This window comes from Dreissena polymorpha, chromosome 9 (assembly GCF_020536995.1).
Source record: "Dreissena polymorpha isolate Duluth1 chromosome 9, UMN_Dpol_1.0, whole genome shotgun sequence".
Taxonomy (NCBI): Eukaryota; Metazoa; Mollusca; class Bivalvia; order Myida; family Dreissenidae; genus Dreissena; species Dreissena polymorpha.
In genome coordinates, this window is record NC_068363.1 from 82,080,291 (window position 1) to 82,102,312 (window position 22,022).

Genomic DNA, 22,022 nt, shown 5'->3' on the forward strand with positions numbered 1-22,022 from the left:
AAAATCGGCATTGATCGTAAAATAAATCGCGGGAAATCATTAGAGGTGCGCTACCTTAAAGGGGCCTTTTCACAGATTTTGGCATGTTTTGAAGTTTGTCATTAAATGCTTTATATTGATAAATGTAAACATGAAATTTTAAAAGCTCCAGTAAAAGATCAAAAATGACATTTAAACAAGGGCTGTTTGTAAAACATGCATGCCCCCCTATATGGGCTATAAGTTGTAGTAGCAGCCATTTTGTGAATACGTTTTTTGTCACTGTGAATGGTGAACGATTCAAATTGATTTAAATCGGCTGCAATCTTTAATCTTTTATCAGATGTAATTGTTTATTTAAGCCGCTAAGATATTTTGTTTTCACACCAGTAATATTCCAATTTATCCTGTCACATGCCTTTAAATCAGCCCGATAACCAGGTAACCTTATATCCTAAAGGTATTAGGCTAGATGACCACGTGACCTCGAATATCCGTTAGTTGCTATCCGCGCATGCGCATGCATTTACTATTAATAAAATATACTTTTTTTCTATTAATAAAATACCAAATACATGTAAAAAACATTATTATTTAAACAGCATAATTCGTCTTTGTGTATTGAATTAATTAGGAGTAACTCGATTTCTGTGTGTTTTAACAAGATGGAAGCTAGCCTAAGCGCTTTGCCTGACGTGACGTCACAATGTTTTTTTTCGCGCATGCTGTTTACCATATTACATATTTAACACAAAATACTCGAAAACTAGATATTTTAGAAACATTTCAACGAATGTTGTAAATGTGACAGGATAAATAGAATAATAGGTTGGTGACGTAGATGGAGAATGGTTATCTGGCTCGTCGGAGGATCTTATCGGGTTCGCCGATAAATTCCTCGAACTTGCCAGATAACCATTCTCCATCCACGTCACCAACCTATTATTCTCTATGTCTCGATGACCGGTTCTGACCGGTGTTTATGCCGACTGCGTATCAATCTTTCAGGTCAATAACACGGCGATGTATTAATGCACAGTCTACAGCTGAAAGAGTTTAATCTGGGATGGCATGTCAGGAAAAAAAATCAATACCGATAATCCGCATTGTTCAATAATTAAATAACGATTAATAACACTTATCATTTATGGATTTTCATGAAATAAAAACCATAATAAAGAAAATTTTATTCTCTTTAATCTGATATATAAATTATTATTATAAACTTAGTGAAAAACAATTAATTATGCTGTTAAAGGTTTTTCTATTATTTGACCTATTGACCTAGTTTTTGACCCCAGATGACCCATATACAATTCCAACCCAGATTTCATCAAGAAAAACATTCTGACCAAATTTCATAAATATTGGATGAAAAATGTGACCTCTATTGTCTACACAAGGTTTTTCTATTATTTGACCTAGTGACCTAGTTTTTGACCCCAGATGACCCAAATACAATCCCAACCCAGATTTCATCAAGAAAAACATTCTGACCAAATTTCATAAAGATTGGATGAAAAATATGACCTCTACTGTCTACACAAACAAATTGTTGACGGACACACGCACGCACACACGGACGCCGGACATCACACGGTCACATAAGCTCACAATGTCACTTTGTGACGGGTGAGCTAAAAATAAAATAAAAATAAATATTTGTGTTTTTTAACCATGTTTAACAACATTTTTTTTTGGGGGGGGGGAGGGTTGGGGGGGTATAGTGTAAGGGTGTGGTGGTGATTTATTAGATGATTAACAAGATGCGTTTGTGAAACACAATGTCCCCCTATATGACGTTTGACCTTGAAGGATGACCTTGACCTTCACCACTCAAAATGTGCAGCTCCATGAGATACACATGCATTTGAAATATAAAATTGCTAGCTTCAATATTGAAGAAGTGACATTACATGAGCAATTTTGACCCATATATTTGACCTTGACCTTTCACCACTCAAAATGTGCAGCTCCATTAGATACACATGCATGCCAAATATCAAGTTGCTATCTTCAATATTGCAAAAGTATTCATAAAATTAGCGATTTGGGCGACATATATTTGACCTCTGACCTTGAAGGATGACCTTGACCTTTCACCACTCAAATTGTGCAGCTCCATGAGATACACATGCATGCCAAATATCAAGTTGCTATCTTCAATATTTCAAAAGTATTCATAAAATAAGCGATTTGGGCCACATATATTTGACCTCTGACCTTGAAGGATGACCTTGACCTTTCACCACTCAAAATGTGCAGCTCCCTGAGATACACATGCATGCCAAATATCAAGTTGCTATCTTCAATATTGCAAAAGTATTTATAAAATGAGCGATTTTGGCCACATATATTTGACCTCTGACCTTGAAGGATGACCTTGACCTTTCACCACTCAAAATGTGCAGCTCCATGAGATACACATGCATGCCAAATATCAAGTTGCTATATTCAATATAGCAAAAGTTATTGCAAAATGTTAAAGTTGGCGCAAACCAACCAACCAACAGACCAACCAACAGACCAACAGAAAGGGCAAAGACAATATATTCCCCACTACTATAGAGGGGGACATAAAAAAAAAATAGGGGGAATCAGGGGGGGGGGCGTGGGGGGATGGTTTGGGTGGAGTCTATTGTGGTATGTTAGGTAAGAGTTGTTTTGTCAAAGTATCAATCAAATCTAATCATAAATAAAGAAGTTATGGCTATTTTAGCAAAATTTAATAATTTGACCTTGTGAGTCAAGGTCATTCAAAGGTCAAGGTAAAATTCAACTTGCCAGGTACAGAACCAACCCTCATGATAGCATGAAAGTATTTGAAGTTTGAAAGCAATAGCCTTGATACTTTAGAAGTAAAGTGGATCTAAACACAAAATTTAACCATATATTCAAAGTTACTAAGTCAAAAAAGGGCCATAATTCCGTAAAAATGACAACCAGGGTTATGAAACTTGTCCTTTACCGTCCCCTTATGATAGTTTGCGAGTGTTCCAAGTATGAAAGCAATATCTATGATACTTTAGGGGTAAAGTGGACCAAAACACAAAACTTAACCAAATTTTAAATTTTCTAAGTATAAAGGGCCCATAATTCCTTCAAAGTCCCAGTCAGAGTTACATAACTTTGCCTGCACAGTCCCCTTATGATAGTTAGTAAGTGTTGCAAGTATGAAACCAATAGCTTTGATACTTTAGGAATAAAGTGGACCTAAACACAAAACTTAACCAAATTTTCAATTTTCTAAGTATAAAAAGGGCACATAATTCTGTCAAAATGCCAGTCAGAGTTACATTACTTTGCCTGCACAGTCCCCTTATGATAGTTAGTAAGTGTTGCAAGTATGAAAGCAATAGCTTTGATACTTAAGGAATAAAATTGACCTAAACACAAAACTTAACCAAAATTTTCAATTTTGTAAGTATAAAAAGGGCACATAATTCTGTCAAAATGCACGCCAGAGTTTTCTAACTTTGCCTGCTCAGTCCCCTCATGATAGTAAGTAAGTGTACCAAGTTTGAATGCAATAGCATTGATACTTTATGAGAAAAGTGGACCTAAACGCAAAACTTAACCGTACGCCGACGCAGACGCCAAGGTGATGACAATAGCTCATAATTATTTTCAATAAATAGATGAGCTAAAAATGTTATGACCAAGTTTCATGAAGATTGGACATAATATGTGACTTCTACAGCATAAACAAGCCTTTTCTTTAATTTCAGCTAGTGACCTAGTTATTGACCTCACATTATCCAGTTTCGAACTCAACCAAGATATCATTAGGACAAATCTTCGGACCAAGCTTCATGAAGATCAGACAAAGAAATGTGGCCTCTTGATTGTTAACAAGGCAAAATGTTGACGACGGATGACAGACAATCGACAAAAAGTGATCCCAAAAGCTCGCCATGAGCACAATGTAATCAGGTGAGCTAAAACAAGGTGCAGATAGTAATGCGTTTATTTTGTGTGTAATGATCTGTACAAAGTAAGAACAATTTCAATAACAATACTCACTTGTGTTATAAGCATGCATACAACAATACTCACTAGTGTCATAGGCATGCATACAACAATACTCACTAGTGTCATAGGAATGCATACAACAATACTCACTAGTGTCATAGGCATGCATACAACAATACTCACTAGTGTCATAGGCATGCATACAACAATACTCAGTAGTCATAAATAATTAATTTAATTAATCATTTTGGCAAAACAAGATTACTTTTAACATATGCATTGTCCAGATTATGATTATTATTTATTTAAACAAGAGCTGTCACCATAGGATGACATATGCGCGTGAAAAACACTTTTTCGAAACCTAAACGCGGTTTCGAAACCTAAACGCGGACCCTAAGTTCAAGGTCAAAGGGGTCAAAATTTGTGCAAGTTTGGAAAGGCCTTGTCCATATACACATGCATACCAAATATGAAGGTTACATCTGAAGCGACATTAAAAAAAGGTTTGGTTTTGTTTCAATATTTGATTATTATCTGTAATAATGAAGATAATTTGTTTAACTTATTTGAAAATTTTCTAAGAATATTTCTGAAGTTCTTTCATTTCTTGCAATCATGTGTGAGTGAGTATGCATTGCAATAAGGCTTCCATGGCGCCTGTGCTTCCTTGGAATTCTTCCAAAATATCATCACAACAACACAGAAAAATGATTATTTTCCTTTATTTGAAATCCATTGTTATTTAAAACCGATTTCAAATAATATGCCGAAATTGTTGTTTGACAGTTCTGAGATTGTACATAACAAACTTGAGTTATTAAATTCTCTGGATCTGAATTGGACGTAACCGGGGATATCTTCCCTGATTCTTAATATTACAAATATTTCAATCTGCTTCTAAGATAGTTTGAAACGGTACGCCCCGTTCCAATGTAATAACTCAATGTGTGCTAATATGGCACCCGTTTTAATGTCAGGAAATGAAGTTTATTTTAGTGGAAACTGAAATATATATATATATATTTATGTGATTTATTTATGTTTATCTTCATAAGTTTTTTGTGTTAATGGAATATAATTATGATTTACCAGAAGCATCATGTTATAAAAACATTAAGAATCATTAGTAGCAAATTATTATCAGTTTACACATGTTAATGCATTTCTTTCTAGTTTTGGTTGGTTAGTTGTCAACTACAACAGGATCTGTAAAGTTCCATTTTTAAACATTTGAGGACTGGGGCCAACTTGGCAATGTTTACATATTTCAAAACTGTCACACTTGTGTAAAAGGGTATTCTTCCAGATCTGCTTCTGACTTCACCTGACGTAACGCCACTTTCTTTTTCCTCTCGTTGTCCGAATGTACATCCATTTTGTCCAGGTACTGGTTCATTATTTTGTTGAAGCTTTCTGGTCTGTCTGCATACACATGATGACCGGCACCCGGTATCGTCTGAAAATGTTAACAGAATAGAAACTTCAACACATTTATTGACATTTAAATTATTTGCAGAAATATTCATTCATAGCTTGTCAGGGGTCGACAAAATTGTTTTCAGCAACTTGCCCTGCAGGGCGAGTAGCTAAGAATTTTCACTTGCCCTGCTGAAATATGTACTTGCCCTGCAATTTATTCAAAAACTGCAATAAATCTGAACTAATATGTTTTATTGTGATTTTCTATTGGTTTTCATATAGAACTGTTAACTCACCAGTTTCAATAAAGCTTATAAACTGTTTTAACACACTTTTCACTTGTTTGTTTTTCATTTTGTCCTCATGGCACAATCATTATGATTACACTTTAGGAGCATTTGAGAGTCCGACAGGCATTTTGTTAAACTCAAACAAGCCTCTGTGTGTACACAAGGCAGTTTTCTCTTTGTCATTTTCGTCCATTAAAATTTGCCAATAGCCACTCTTTCAATCTCAAGATGTGATGAATTTAGACGATTTTTTTAGCAGTATGAAAAGACCGTATACCGTACTGTAAAAGAAACATTCACGAAACATACCGGTATCAGTCCGTAACCTGAACAGGACTTATTTTATCGCAGTGTGGAGAAATCAACATCCAGTTAATTTTAAATCACCGATTAAACGTTGTTTTGTTTGGTAAAGATGTGTTAAAACTTGAAATTTAGATCTTTTCGGCAAGAAATGCTACTCGTCCTACAGGATGAGCGCTGCCGGAATATTCACTCGTCCGGAGCCGATTTCTACTCGTAATTGAAAACGGGCAAGTGGATTTGTCGAACCCTGCTTGTCTCGTCAAAATTATTGATTAAATAATTTAAAAAAAAAATGAAATAGTTCAAGGTCATCACAGTGAGATGTGTGGATAAAGTGCTCTGAAAAAATACATTTAAATACATGTTTGTAGTGACTAAGTCATAATTTTTTTTAGTACAACATGTACATGAATGTTAAGTTCTTCAAGTGATAAAGTGAAACATTGGAAATATTGTGATTGAAAAGAATAGATTGAAGGTGTTGATTTTTTTTCTACAATAGATGAATGACTGTTGAATTTTTTCACAATATACTATTTTGAGAAAACCCCTGAATACCTGGGTTTACCTGTGCTTACCTGGATCATAGGCCGAGGCAGAACAAAAGCTGGATTATCAATACAATAAAATTTTTGTGAAAACTAACTGTTCTTCTCAAGTATCTCCATCTTGCCTTTCAACAAGAGTTGCTTGAACAATGAGTGAAAATACAATAAAAGGCCAGACAAAATGAAATTATTCTCGGTTTGATAAATACGGAATAGTATGGTTTAATACGTGTTATTTAGAAGAGAGATTATGGTAATGGTTTAGCGCGTATAATGCACGGGTTTTGTGTGCATGTTTTAGCGCGAAAGCGCACGAGTTTTTCGTTTTGGGGTATATATGATTTGCACATCTAGTGAGACGCCATTCGAGGGTTGTTTTTGACAGGCAAAGTTATGGAGCAAGAAAACGAAAGGGTGATAAAGTAGTTTAGGCGTTCATTTGCGAAATACATAGTATTCGGAAGGAGATTTTCGATGAGAGGACTGATTCTCTGCTAGAAGCGGAATGGTGAGCTGGAACTTCGAACAAAGGTCAGACTTGTTGGTTCTGTTTATTGTAATAACACTGGCAACAACATTCCGATTGAAATTAACACAGGTTGTGTTCCTTGTTAACTTTTATGATAAGTATATTCAATAACATGCTCCATATCTTTATTTGTGCTGTTGTTTTTGTTTAGTTCCAATTATTCAGATACATCAATTGATTTGATTATTGGGTAAAAATGAAACTATTTAAGTTCAAAAAGAGGTCGCAAATGTAATGGTCTGGTAGGATTATATATAGGTAAGGCCACATAGTGTGTCACTCCAAGTTGTTTTGATAGCAGAGTTAGATCACTCTCCCTCATGTTTTTACGAACACCTTGCTTTATTTTTATTGTTTATAAGATATAACACCTTATATGGTAATACATGTGTTACAAGTTTGTGTATTAGTTCCAAGCGTATAATTCAACAAACGATTAATAACAATTAAATGCCGTTTTCCTTATAATTCAGCTAGATGGTTGTGTGCGATATATGACGTGGTATGATAATGAGCGGATAAAAATTTATGCGAACATATCTTTAAACTATTCAGGTATTCCAATTGTGAATTAAGAATGAAACATCAAAAATCGATACATTACGGAAATATATATTCTATTCATCTATGAAACAGCTATAGAGACTTGTCTTGTAAACTTTTTTTTTGAAACATGTTTGTGTTTTGCATATATTACATCTCGTTCGCTGGATATTGAATAAACAGTTTATATGTTATTAAATACAATTAAAAAAAAAAAATCTCTAAATTGAATTAAAACATTTTGAGTTATTATATTTTTCATAATAATTTAAGACGTTAAGTTTTCCCTGCAAGGTTGGTGTCAATAATGGTGCATGCATATGTGCTAATTAATTTACGATATTTTGGATAAACTGTGGTATAAATTTGGTTTGAAAAGAGCGTTGACAATAAGACTGTTGTTTTAAACTTAGATGAAAGGCATTTATCGGTTTTGTTAAATTTAGTTTCGTCATAGTTAAATGCATTTTTAAAGATTAGGTACTGTAATGATAACAACAGTAGACCGGATTTATTTGCAATATAAGTCATTTTGTTTTCGTGATAGTTTTTGTTCTTGTTTGGTGGCCTGTTGGCTTGATGTGTAAAGACATTTTGCTTTTATGGTGTTTGGCCGTTTTTTGAATGCCAGTTAACATGTGTAATTTGCTTATCGTTTTGGTGAAAGCCAGTTGACCAGATGTGGATAAACCCAGTTAGCGCGTGTAGTTTGTTAACCAAATTTGTTAAACGTGCGTTTACATTTACATTTTTGTTTTTATTTAATGTTAAGATTGTACTGTTCGAAGGATATTATATATTGGAGAACATTAAATGTATGTTATTAAGGGCCAGATTGGCTTATGTAAATTAACCGGTTAGCTCGGGTTGTCCGTTGACAGTTTGTTGAAAGCAGATTTTTTTCAGATGCGTATAAGCCAGTTTGCTTGCGTGTCAGTTCAGAAAAATGTCTCAAAACACATGTTGAAATTGCATTTACACATGTTTGCGAAGTTTATTTTTTCAGAAGCTGGACAGTTCGAAGAATAAATAATGAATAGTGTAACATTATAGTAAGAGGGCAGCTCGAAAGGTATAATTTGTTGTTTTTTTTTGTGTAATTATGTGTTAGAAAATAACTTGTTAAGATTAATAATGATGATTTTATTGATGATGATGTTATAAATGTTGATGATGATGCTAACATTATTGATGAGGAGGAGGAATAGTTGACAGTATTTTGTGAATGGATAATACTACATTAACGAATTTTTAGTGAATGATATTATTTTAGGTTTGATAAATACCGAATGATGTTGGTCTATACATATTATTTAGAAGAGAAAGTGAGTATGGTTATGGTTTAGCACGTAAAAATGAATGAGTCTCTAGGTTTTGCGTTTAATTGAACAAAAACAAGTAACGGTTCAGCAACAGGGATTATTCTCAGATGGTACATGTATTCCTTTTAGAGTCACAGAAATTCAACTTTGCATCAATACCGGTTTTCTTTGAGATTTGTTTGATGGGTTAAAATTCCAAAAATTGACGAGTTTTGCAGCCGACCAAGTACCTATAGCTTTGTATTTGAGTGTGTTAAGCATTTTGTTGTTTTCAAATTAGTAAATCAAAATTAATACGGTGTTCTAGTATATCAATTGAGCTTATGCTATTGCCATGGAAATTTGAGCCAGGGTTCGATCAGTAGCTTAAAGTTTGTCTGTGTTGGTGAATTGAACCTTAAAACAAATGTCAAGTCGGTAGTTTTAATTTTAAGAGCAGAACATACGTATTGATTGTGAGAACATTAGTAAAATGTGTTTGGTATTTGTGCATGTCTCTTGTGGTCATTGGACCAAGTTGTTTAAGGCCAATTGGCCTGATTTTGAAAGCCAGTTGGCTTGTATGGTCAGTTGACCGTTTTTAAAGCCAGTCTATATGGTGTGTGAAAGCCTGTTGGCTTGTGTTGTCAGGTTACCGAACTTTCTTGGAACGAAAGTCTCATAGAATTTACAATATTTGCAAAATTATTGTTTGCAATGCAGTAACTGGACAGTTCGAATAGTATATTAAGTATTGAAGAACATAAAGGTATGGTTTATGTAGTATGTTATTATTATTACTAGGATTATTATGATGTATTTTATGTGGGTGCATTCGGAGAATTGCAAAGCCGTTATTTAAAAAGGAGCCTATTACATCAGATATATTAAAGAAATTTTATCACACTTTTGTTTCTGAGAGCGATTGTTCTTTGGGGTATTTAAGAGGCGTTACAATCTTTTTCTTATTTTATGCTTGTTTTTTAGGATAAGTGAAATTTTGTCTGTTAAAAGATCAGATGTTGTATTTTTAGATACGCATTGTGATATTAAAATTGAAAAGTCAAAAACGGACATTTTAAGAGAGGGTAATACTGTTCTGATTGCAAAAACTAATACAGACACATGTCCTGTGAAATTGTTTGAAAAGTATTTGTGTGTTGCAGATATTGCATGTTCATCTACTGATTATGTGTTTAGACCAGTTTATTTGTGTAATGTTAAACACTGTTTCAAATTGATTTCTAATAATAAGCATATAAGTTATTCTACTATAAATGATAGTTTTAAGAAGAAGTGAAGTCTATTGGGTTATGTTTCTTCTAAATATGGACTTCATTCTTTTCGTGCTGGTGGAGCATCTATAAGTGCCAATAATAAGACTGTGGATAGACTTTGGCAAAGACATGGTAGATGGAAAAGTGTTTCCACTAAGGACGGATATGTTAAAGATTCTTTGAAAGACAGATTATCGGTGTCGCTAAATTTAGATTTGTGAAAAGTCATTATTAATGTATGTGTGATTTGAAATGTATGATGTGTTGTTCGTAGCACATTTAAAGACACTATAATATATTATTATATAAATGGTTTGGGAATGCTTTTGAGTATTATTAAGTTCTGTGTTTGTGTTGTGTGTATGTTTCCTTGTGGTCATTGGACCAATTTGTTTACGGCCATTTGGCCTGATTCTGTAAACCAGTTGGCTTGTATGGTCAGTTGACCGTTTTTTAAAGCAAGTTGATCTGATGTGTGAAAGCCGGTTGGCTTTTGTGAGTTGAACTTATTTTCTTAAAAAGCATGTTCACATGGAATTAACAATCTTTGCAAGTTTTTTTTTGCAGTGCAGTAACTGGACAGTACGAATTGTATATTAAGTATTGGAGAACATAAAGGTATGGTTTATGTAGTATGTTATTATTATTATAAGGATTATGATTATGATATTTTTTATTTCCGTTTTAATGTTTATCATTAATTTTGTAAATATTGTTTTATTATATCTGTTTAATTCTCTTGTGCATTATTCGATTGGTCATTTGACCGTTTGTGAAGGCCAGAGTGTGCCTGATGTTGATTAGCCGTTTGGCTTGTGTGGTCATTTGACCGTTTGTGAAGGCCAGAGTGTGCCTGATGTTGATTAGCCGTTTGGCTTGTGTGGTCATTTGACCGTTTGTGAAGGCCAGAGTGTGCCTGATGTTGATAAGCCAGTTGGCTTGTGTGGTCAGTTGACCGTTGTTGAAGGTCATAGTGTGCCTATTTTGATTGAATTAATTTTATTGCTTTTACAAATGTTTATAATTGTATCTTTTCAGTTAAAACACAGTTCGAGAGGTATATAACGTGGTGGAGAATATTTAGGTATTCATTTTATGTTTTATATTATTTGTATTCTCTCTTTGTTTTATTCGAAAGTCCTGTCATATACAAGCACTCACTCCTATTTTGTCTTTGGTTTATTATTTGTTTGATAATGATAATGATGATGATATGGGTTATAAAGATGATGAGATTTTAATAGTATTTTGAGAATAGAGAATAATAAATTTACTCATAACTATGAGTAAATGAAATTATTCTCGGTTTGATAAATACGGTATAGTATGGTTTAATACGTGTTATTTAGAAGAGAGATTATGGTAATGGTTTAGCGCGTATAATGCACGGGTTTTGTGTGCATGTTTTAGCGCGAAAGCGCACGAGTTTTTCGTTTTGGGGTATATATGATTTGCACATCTAGTGAGACGCCATTCGAGGGTTGTTTTTGACAGGCAAAGTTATGGAGCAAGAAAACGAAAGGGTGATAACCCCGCCCGCCCGCCCTTAATGAACATATGTATGGTTAAATAATTGGTTACATTGCTTTTATGTTTATAATTTTGCAATTATAAAGTCTATATTTAGTATATTTTCAGTTCGGTTTTTAGTCCATGTGAGATGGGATCTTAACACAAACCGATTCCTTTACTGGGAAAGACGATGGGTGTATTTTCATTTAAGTCTGAAGCAGCTAAGTTTTCTTGATTATTTTGACTCATTTTTTACTTAATATTGTGTTTGAATGAGGTTTTTTAAGTTATGGGTGTCATGTTTTTCGAGACTCTCACTTCCTGGAGATAGTACCTCCAGCATATTTATTGAAATATTGGTATGTTTAAATTTCAGTGTTATTATTTTTTGTTGTCTTTCGTAATGAACGTTTAATTTTAAAGACATTCTTATTGTACGATTACTTAATATTTTCATTTTGGTGTGACTGGTTAGATGTTGAAGTCGGTTTAATATAGCTGTTCGTCATATGCATTTATATATTTCTCGGAATACTTATGATTTATCAACATTCTTTTTAGGTGCTTTATGGATTTTATGGTTTGAGTGATTTGTTTGTTTTTATGTTGATGTCCGGGGTGTGTGCGGGATGCTTTTGATGTTTGTTTGTTATGTTAATTTGCGCAATGAAATTGATAATGTTTTAATTACATTTTTTACTAAATAATACTTAATGTTTACAGTATAATAATAGCTGCTTATTTGTAGATTTCTCTAAAATTAGAGGTTTCGGGAGGTGATGAAGGCACCTAGACACCGGTCTCGAGCCATGGGTCCTCATACGTCCCCCTGCCATTAAAAGAAAAAATAAGAAAACAAAAATGGCAGTAGGGTTGCGTATCCCGCTCGCGGTTTTACCTGAATCGTTTATTACTACTGATTATTGTATGGGGTGTACGTGAAGTCATGTACACTTCTCTTGATTGGTGGTGATGGATGAATCTTGCAGATATTAGCAGCTTCTTTGAACAAATTAATGTTTCATAATTGTTAATTTATAATATTTAAGCAAGTTAGCGTGATTGATGGGCATTGTGGGCGTCCTGTGTGCACTTTGGGCATCGGCCGGGATCAGTTTATTCAAACAGTAACTCTTTATTTGAATTATATACATGACGTCTAATTGTTATGAATAAATTTGCATTTTTTCACATGACACACATGTGCATGTGAAGAATTCATAATTACATGCCCTACAGCATTTAAATAGTATCGTTTCAGTTCTTTATACACCTGAACAAAGATGTTACACTGTTTCCAGTCGTTTCGAGGCTCATCAATTGAGCGGTGCCGTTGAGGTCTATATCCATTGCACATACAACACATACGGGCGTCAGAAGAATTGTTTTTTGCGTTTATATGTTGAAAGTCCTGTCAAATACAAGCACTCACTCCTATTTTGTCTTTGGTTTATTATTTGTTTGATAATGATAATGATGATGATATGGGTTATAAAGATGATGAGATTTTAATAGTATTTTGAGAATAGAGAATAATAAATTTACTCATAACTATGAGTAAATTGAATTTTACGGGGACAAAACCTCAAACAAAGCAGGCTATTAAGAAATCCCGACCTGACAGTGAGACAAGTAATTCTGGACAGCATGGATGAGCTACATGCTATCCAAACACAGCTGCAAAATATGACAAAGGAAATTACCAGTTCGAGGGAGGAGCTCAAGAGTATGCTAAAAAAAGAGGAGATAGAAGAATTAATTACCAGCACAATCACAACAATTATGGCCGAAATTGAAGAGAACATGAACAATAAGATAGAGCACTTAGTTAGTTAGATGTTTAATGAAATGCAATTAAAAATCGACTCCCTAGAGTTTGATAATACAAACCTAAAAGAATAAATACAAAAAATAGAAGACATCACAACCTCTGAAAATAAATCACTACAGGAACAAGTAAATAAAGCATATGAGCTGAGCAAACTGGCACATCAAAAAGCAAATTACAATGAACAATACTCCAGGAAGAATAATATGAAGATATTGAACATTCAAGAAAATAGGGACGAATCAGAAGAATCACTAACAAAAACAGTAACATCAACCCTGAAGACCCATGCAGGGGTAGACTTACTGCTGACTGATATAGTAGCGATCCATCGTATCCCCACAACGCGGGGGCAAACACGCCCAGTCCTCATTAAACTGAAAAACAACTCCGCAAAGTCCACCATTATGCGAAAGAGGGCCCCCATGAAGAACAATGGTTATCAACTGGTGGATGACGTTACCAAGCCCAACCAGGGGCTTATCAGTAGGCTTCACCTGCACCCGGACATTAGTAGTGCCTGGTACTTTAACGGTTCTGTATATGGTCAAACTGTTGCCGATGAGCGCATCAAATTTGACATTTACGACAACGTGAACAATGTTATTGAATAATTCAGGCGCTTCAGAAGAACAGGAGTGAGTGGACGTTAGAGACACCATAACTACCATGTATGGACCCCATGTCACTGAAAGATGGTATGATTCTAATTAAATAGTATACGCTTCTGTATGTTACACAATTCTCTGTAATTCAAAAAAAAAATTGTAAATAAATCCTATTATTTTTTGTAACTATACCCTATAATTAACTAATACCATTTGTTGATTTTTTTTTCTTTTAAACAATGCTTGATATATAACAGAAATGCACTTCTCGATACATTATTCAATGTAAGTATACTTTGTAAACAAATTAGCAATGAAACAGAATATAAAACGGCATATATATGTCAATCTTCAAACCAGACTATATATTATCTAGTGGGCGATAGAGAATGATTGATATATAACAGAAATGCACTTCTCGATACATTATTCGATATAATTAAACCTGTTAACAAATAAGTAATTAAACAGTCTATAAAAAGGCATATAAAAGTCAATCTGTAAAACAGACTATACATCATTAAGTGGGCGATAGCCAACAATTCTATTGTTAGCATGTGGTCATACACCTTGATAAATTGGATTACTTAAACCATCACAAACCACTAGTGAGACTATAGACCTTATCTTATTTAAATGAAGTCAACATGTGTTTAGAATATGCAAATTTGCAAAAAAATAACATATAAACCTTTTCTAAAATAATAAACACAAATAAATACTTTCTTGTAACTTTAATTGAATGTTTATGTTAATAACGCTGATGTTTATTTGTCACTCCTTATATGTCATTTCTATTCATATCATTCCCTTATTTGTTTTCAAAAAAAGTGGTCATTGTCTTAACTATGTGTGCTTGTTAATGCATTTTTTTATTATTAAGAACGCACAATGACTGTAATGTTGGCTCTGCGGCTGAATATTATTTAAAAATGAAATATCTATGCTATTTTTATTTAAACAATCTGCTAAAACTGCATGTGTAAGCCATGTTTTATGATTAAGCATGCACTATGACTGTTATGTTGGCTGTGCGGCTGAATATTATTTAAAAAATGAAATATCTATACTATTTTCATTTGAACAATTAATCTGCTAAAACAGCCTGTGTAAGCCATGTTTTATGATTAAGCACGCACTATGACTGTAATGTTGGCTGTGCGACTCAATATTATGATCAAATGAAATATCTATACTATTTTTATTTAAACAATTAATCTACTAAAACTGCCATAGTAAGCTTCTTTTTGACGATGCTGGAACAGCATCGTCTAAGGTATAATAACCATAAAAAAAAATTCACAATGGCGACCTATGTAAAAGACCGAGCCAGTCCGATTGAGATAACTCGATTTTTCAGTTACTTCCCTTGGGCATAAGCCACTGCGTAGGAGATTGCTTGTTGATTCTCCTAGCAGAGTTGTCGTTCGTGTTTCAACATTCAACAATGGCCCCCCCCATGAAAGTCTCGATTCAAAACTTTCTTACTGCATAAATTGGCTTGTTTCGCTATTTAGAAGCTGTCATTTATGATATATGAATTATTTATTCACTAAATCTCCGCTAATGACAACAATGGATGGAATTCGAAGGATATATTCGATGTGAATGGATCACTTTCTACAACAATGACTTCGCCTATGAGAGACTTGATAACACTCGTGTCAAAACTTTCTTACAGCTTAAATTGGCTTGTTTCGCTATTTAGCAATGCAACAATAAATGGAATTCGAAGGATATATTCAATGTGAAATGAAGCACTTTCTGGATCTCGACAGTTTGACAAGGCAAAACTGGCATACTGATGATACTGGTATTTTTAGTTATCAATTTAAGTCACATTTTGCTTTATAAATTTTGTTCGAGCATTTTGCGACTTATTGAATGGCTATGATACCCAATTTCAACAGCTCATATGGAATTTGCATATCACCAAGCTGTCCTGAAATACAACATTGGTTACAAACTCTTAACTCAAATTACTGGTTTGTATGAATTCTTTCTTCTTTCTATTTAAGTAGTTGATATCATAGTCCAAATAATAAGACGTAATTTACCGTTTAGTCCATGTATATCGACCTCATATTTATAGGAGTAGATATTATGTTTCACAGATTTTAACATGTTTTGAAGTTAGTCATTAAATGCTTTATATTGATAAATGTAAACATTGGATCTTAAAAGCTCCAGTTTAAAATCAAGAATAAAATTCTTTAAAAAAAAGTAGTCCGCCACAGGGCTTGAACCAGTGACCCCCTTAGTCCTGGAGTAAAAACGCATTAGCCTGCTAGACTTTTCTGCCAAGTATAAATGGTTGACGTATTTTATACCTAATATAAGCAATCTTCGTAGTTTCACACAATTAAACAACAACAACATAACTCTCCAAATTATTCAACCGTTTGGCGTTGCAACGCTTTATAATGTTTCAATCGTTAAAAGATGCATATAATCGCTATATTAGACAAGGGTAAATGTTCAGTAATACTGTTTCCTAAAAATAACATAACTTAAACAAAAATTTGCGAATCCGATACAACTTTTTTCAATTTTTGTCAATTTACCAAAACATGACAAGATTTCTTAAAAATTAAATGAACTGTATCCCAGTAAAAGAGACATTAAGGCTATTGTGGCCAGTTTAGATCCAGTTCAGCCTGCAGTTGCTTGAAAGCTGTTTGCTTATGAGCGGTTTTCTGACAATGACAAATAGTTTAATTGGATACTGATTAGACTGCCCTTTTCCTGTGACCTGGCTAATTAAATTCAGAAGCCTGGTAACAGTTTAACGTTAATGTTACCAATGTGTCAGACCAGGGCCTGGATTTTGAAATCTAGGACATGCATGGTCAGAAGATGTCATTTAAGATTATACAATTTTTCAAACATATACAAATGCATAAAAATATAAATAGTAAAATGCACTAAGTCAGAAGGCATTTGACTTCGGCTGGTGCCTTGGCACACCAGGTGTTTCGGTTGCAATAGTTTGATGGACTCACTACTTGGATGTGTAGTTACATTATTTACAGTATATCAAACAGTATTTAGCATGAACCAATAATTTTTTCAAACATAAATAATTATTGATGTAAAATGCTTGAAGGAATAATATTTAAGGTTTAAGAAGGCATTTTCTTTTTGTTTTAAAGGATCTCTTTGAAAATTATATTTTTTATGAATTTTTTGGCAACAAGGGGTAACGCATTTAAAAAAAATGTAATTAATTTTCTACAAAAAACTGGTTCCATGAGTAGCATGAAATTTATTTTTTTTAAACATTTGTAATTGATGAAAAATGATTGCAAAAAATAATATCTAGGGTCTAATAAAGCATTTTTTATTTTATTTTAATAGGTTACTCTTAAAATTCTATTTTTCATGATTTTTTTTTGCAACAAGGGGTTATGAAATTTAAAAAATGTTACTGGATTTTTAGACCAAAACTGGTACTATGATAATACTATAATGCACTTCGCCAAAACATTTATAATTATATTGTTTATTCTTGAATATGTATTTCCCCTATTCACAAAAAATAACACTTTTGATAAGAAAATTCATATATTATGATGTTTACTTTCATTTTCAAGAAGAATAATGCCTCTTTTTAGTCGTATTCAGCCACAAGTTCTTGTCAGCCACTTAAGGGTTATATGTTGCCTTTCTTTTACTAAATGCAAAATAATTCACGCTTTGAGACATTCATAAAATATTTTATGTCTTTACAACACCGACAGGCTAATAAATTTATATATCAAGTACTTCCATACTAACAGGACCATTCTAGGCAGGCAACCTAGCAACCTTGATTTGTTCATATCTTCCTATCAATCTGTTATATGTGTTATTAATCATTTGTTCGGAGAACATTTAATGTTTGTTATAACTTTTAAATAATTCAATGTTCAAAGTGATATTGTTATTGACCGATAAACCAACATACTGATTAAAAGGGAATATTTTATTAATTATTTGCATTTTATCTTACATGAGAAATATTTGCCTAAATGTTTTTCAAACTATAGAGAAATCTATATACAATTAATAATTAACGACGTTTATCAAAAAAACATTTATGAAATGGAAGTTTAAAGATAAAAATAAATAATGCAAGTTTTTGTCAGATATTCGTTATAATTTCCATGATAATTGAGTGTCTGAGCAATGTGGATGAATGAATATATCGGATAAAACGAACACTTGTCTACACTTGAATTATGATTTATTTTTCAATATTGTATGCACTTCAGTTTAGCCTTTATGTTTTTTTTAGCATTTATAGACAGTGTCCCTCCCCAAAATCAAGGAATTATTACTTGTCATTCATTTGTGTAATGGTATACTATAATTTTGTGGTAGAATATTTGAGAAAAACATTAGAAACAAAACTTGTCAGTGATGAAATTTTCCATATGGTTATGGAAATTACCGATCGTCGGTTTCTGAAAAACAATACGTCACGGTTTCCAAAAATATGATGGTTGTGCCCAAAGATTTTGGTGTTAATGAACATTACTGGTTTATATTTTAATAATTTTGATTCTCATTTGATTAATAGGTAATTTCAAGGCTGATAAACTTGAAATAAGCACGCAATTCTTTCGTTTTGCATATGTCTGTCGGTACATCTGTACAATCGGTAATTTCCGTAACCACTCGTTAAATTGTAGCAGACACAAGTTTAAATATTTTTTTTTATGTTTTACACTAATATTCTGACTCTTTCTTGCTAAAAACTAATGCATGAATGATTTACAAGTAATATTGCATCGTTTTCAGCCAGGAACACTGTCTATGACCGCGAAAAAAAACATAACAAACCTTTTGATTTACGATATTTACTTTATAAATAGCTTGCATGCGGCATGGCATTGCATGTTCCGCAAGAAAAATATCTCGACTTTATTTATTGGATGATTTCGGACTGTTTCATCCAATCAGAAAATAGCTTTTAAACGTAATTTAGACCCATGTTTAGCGAGATAATTAAGTACCACTTTTTATATACTGCCAAATTGTGACATAACAAGTTGCCTCCCTTGTTGGTTCATTCTACTGTATTATTATGCCCCCCTTCGAAAAAGAAAGGGTATATTGTTTTGCACATGTCTGTCCGTATGTCCGTCCACCAGATGGTTTCCGGATGATAACTCAAGAATGCTGGATGCCACGTTTATATTCCAATCTTCATAAAATTTGGCCAGAATATAAGTCTCAATGATATCTTGGATCAGTTAGAAAATGGTTACAATTGGTTGAAAAACATGGCTGCCAGGAGGTGGGGCATTTTTCCTTATATTGCTATAGTAAAACATTGTTAACACCCGAGAGGTCACATTTATTTTCCGATCTACAAGAATTTTGGTCACAATATTTGTCCCAATAATATCTTGTTATCTCTGGTGAACGACTTTGGGCCTTTCAGGCCCTCTTGTTTGTTCATCTTACCATTTGAAGAAAAGATATCATTGCACAGATATCTTTTACTTTTAGAATGTGTTATGCTGCATTTCTTATGTGGCTTGTTCGGGGTATATTGTTTAGCACATGTCGCTTAGTCTGTCAGTTTGTCCGTCCACCAGATGGTTTCCGGATGATAACTCAAGAACGCTTAGGCCTAGGATCATGAAACTTCATAGGTACATTGATCATGACTCGCAGATGACCCATATTTATTTTGAGGTCACTAGGTCAAAGAGCAAGGTCACGGTGACCCGAAATAGTAAAATGGTTTCCTGATGATAACTCAAGAACGCTTATGCCTAGGATCATGAAACTTCATGTGTACATTGATCATGACTCGCAGATGAACACTATTGATTTTGAGATCACTAGGTCAAAGGTCAAGGTCACGGTGACCCAAAATAGTAAAACGGTTTCCAGATGATAACTCAAGAACGCTTATGCCTAGGATCATGAAACTTCATAGGTACATTGATCATGACTCGCAGATGAACCCTATAGATTTTCAGGTCACTAGGTCAGAGGTCAAGGTCACGGTGACCCGAAATAGTAAAATGGTTTCCGGATGATAACTCAAGAACGCTTATGCCTAGGATCATGAAACTTCATAGAAACATTGATCATGACTCGCAGATGACCCCTTTTGAGGTCACTAGGTCAAAGGTCACGGTGACCCGAAACAGTAAAATGGTTTCCGGATGATAACTCTAGAACACTTATGCCTAGGATCATGAAACTTAATAGATACATTGATCATGACTCGCAGATGATACCTATTGAATTTAGGTCACTAGGTCAAAGGTCAAGGTCACTGTGACCCGAAATAGTAAATGGTTTCCGGATGATAACTCAACAACGTTTATGCCTAGGATCATGAAACTTCATAGGTACATTGATCATGACTCGCAGATGACCCCTAATGATTTTCAGGTCACTACGTCAAAGGTCATGGTCACAGTGACTCAACTTTGAAAAATAGTTTCCGGATGATAACTCAAGAATGCTTACGCCTATGATATGAAACTTCTTAGGTACATTGATCATGACTCGCAGATGACCCCTATTGACTTTCAGGTCACTAGGTCAAAGGTCAAGGTCACGGTGACTTGACAGAGTAAAATGTTTTCCGGATGATAACACAAGGAAGCTTATGCCTAGGATCATGAAACTTCATAGGTACATTGATCATGACTCGCAAATGACCCCTATTGATTTTCAGGCCACTAGGTCAAAGGTCAAGGTCTCAGTTCCAAAAAACGTATTCACACAATGGCTGCCACTACAACTGACAGCCCATATGGGGTGCATGCATGTTTTACAAACAGCCCTTGTTTCAAAAATGTTTTCATGTAGTATACTTAGATTGATATTTACAAAATTGATGCATATGAATGATAGACTTTACTGAAATCATTTTTGACGATGCTGCGAAAAATCTTCACAATGGCGACCTATGTAAACGACCGAGCCAGTCCGATTGAGATAGCTCGATTTTCTAATCGGCATACCTCACTTATTATCATTGATAAAGGTATAGGAAGCTCAGCTATAAATAGGACAGCATATTCTGGGAAAAAGATTTTATAATAGTTTGAAAACGTTAATTTTTAATCAGTTATATTCAATTCATTATATGTTTGTAGATCAATGAAACAACTATGCATTTTCTGTATTGTATTTGACATTTGTCGTGATTCAGTAAATAAATTGCGAAAAAAAACGTGTATAATTAATTTTCTACGCGATCATGAGTGTAAAGAAAACGAATTATTTCGAACCTGCCAATTGTAAACGTTGTAGCGACTATGGTATATAAACAGCATAATAGCCATGTGACATCTGAGAAACTCGCTCTTATGCGTGCTTTCTCATTTTGCATATTTAATAAACTTTTCAAACAGAAATTACAGAGCCACATCAGTACACATACTATGTTTGATTATTCATTCGTTTGTTTATATATTGTTTGCTGTTTTAAACACATATTAGGTCATATCGCGGAGATTTGGTTAACCTTACCATGTGTTCATAGGCGAACTCACGTATTCAAGTGCTCTTACGACTATGTGCTCATACCTACTTTCCGGATTCATCATGAAATTATTGCTGTACTTAACGCACAAACATGCCTAAGCTTATTGAATTAAAGAAAAAAAATAATCAAAAGATAAAAATTATATGTTCATGCACATGAGCATGTGAAATAACGTCCGTACAGCATCATTAACTTAGGAAAGGAAACAACGAAATATAAAGTTTGGTATGATAAACATGTGAAATTAAAGAGCATGGTGAAATTAGAGAGCATGTCAAGTTTTGAATTTATATGCTGAAACGTTAAGTTATAACCCACAAACATTTTACTGTAACATAACGTTTTTTTAAGATAAGAGGTACAGAAAATACACGTCGAATATCTTAAAGATATTTCTTGTTATATT

The 22,022-nt window shown here is 33.7% G+C and overlaps 1 protein-coding gene and 1 long non-coding RNA gene across 2 annotated transcripts in view; one reads left to right on the forward strand and one right to left on the reverse strand.

Annotated features, from left to right (window-relative positions):
* Positions 1-3,928: 3,928 nt before the first annotated feature.
* Positions 3,929-22,022, reverse strand: part of LOC127844004 ((Lyso)-N-acylphosphatidylethanolamine lipase-like) — a 55,673-nt gene continuing 37,579 nt past the window's right edge. Inside the window, exon 4 of the mRNA XM_052373970.1 lies at positions 3,929-5,410. Coding sequence (XP_052229930.1) covers positions 5,231-5,410 — 180 coding nt within the window. The 3' untranslated portion in view covers positions 3,929-5,230. The remainder of the gene's footprint in view (positions 5,411-22,022) is intronic.
* On the forward strand, positions 6,712-11,169 carry LOC127844020 (uncharacterized). The gene is made up of 3 exons (XR_008032516.1): positions 6,712-7,048; positions 8,596-8,661; positions 10,735-11,169. It is a non-coding gene; the product is annotated as an uncharacterized LOC127844020 (long non-coding RNA).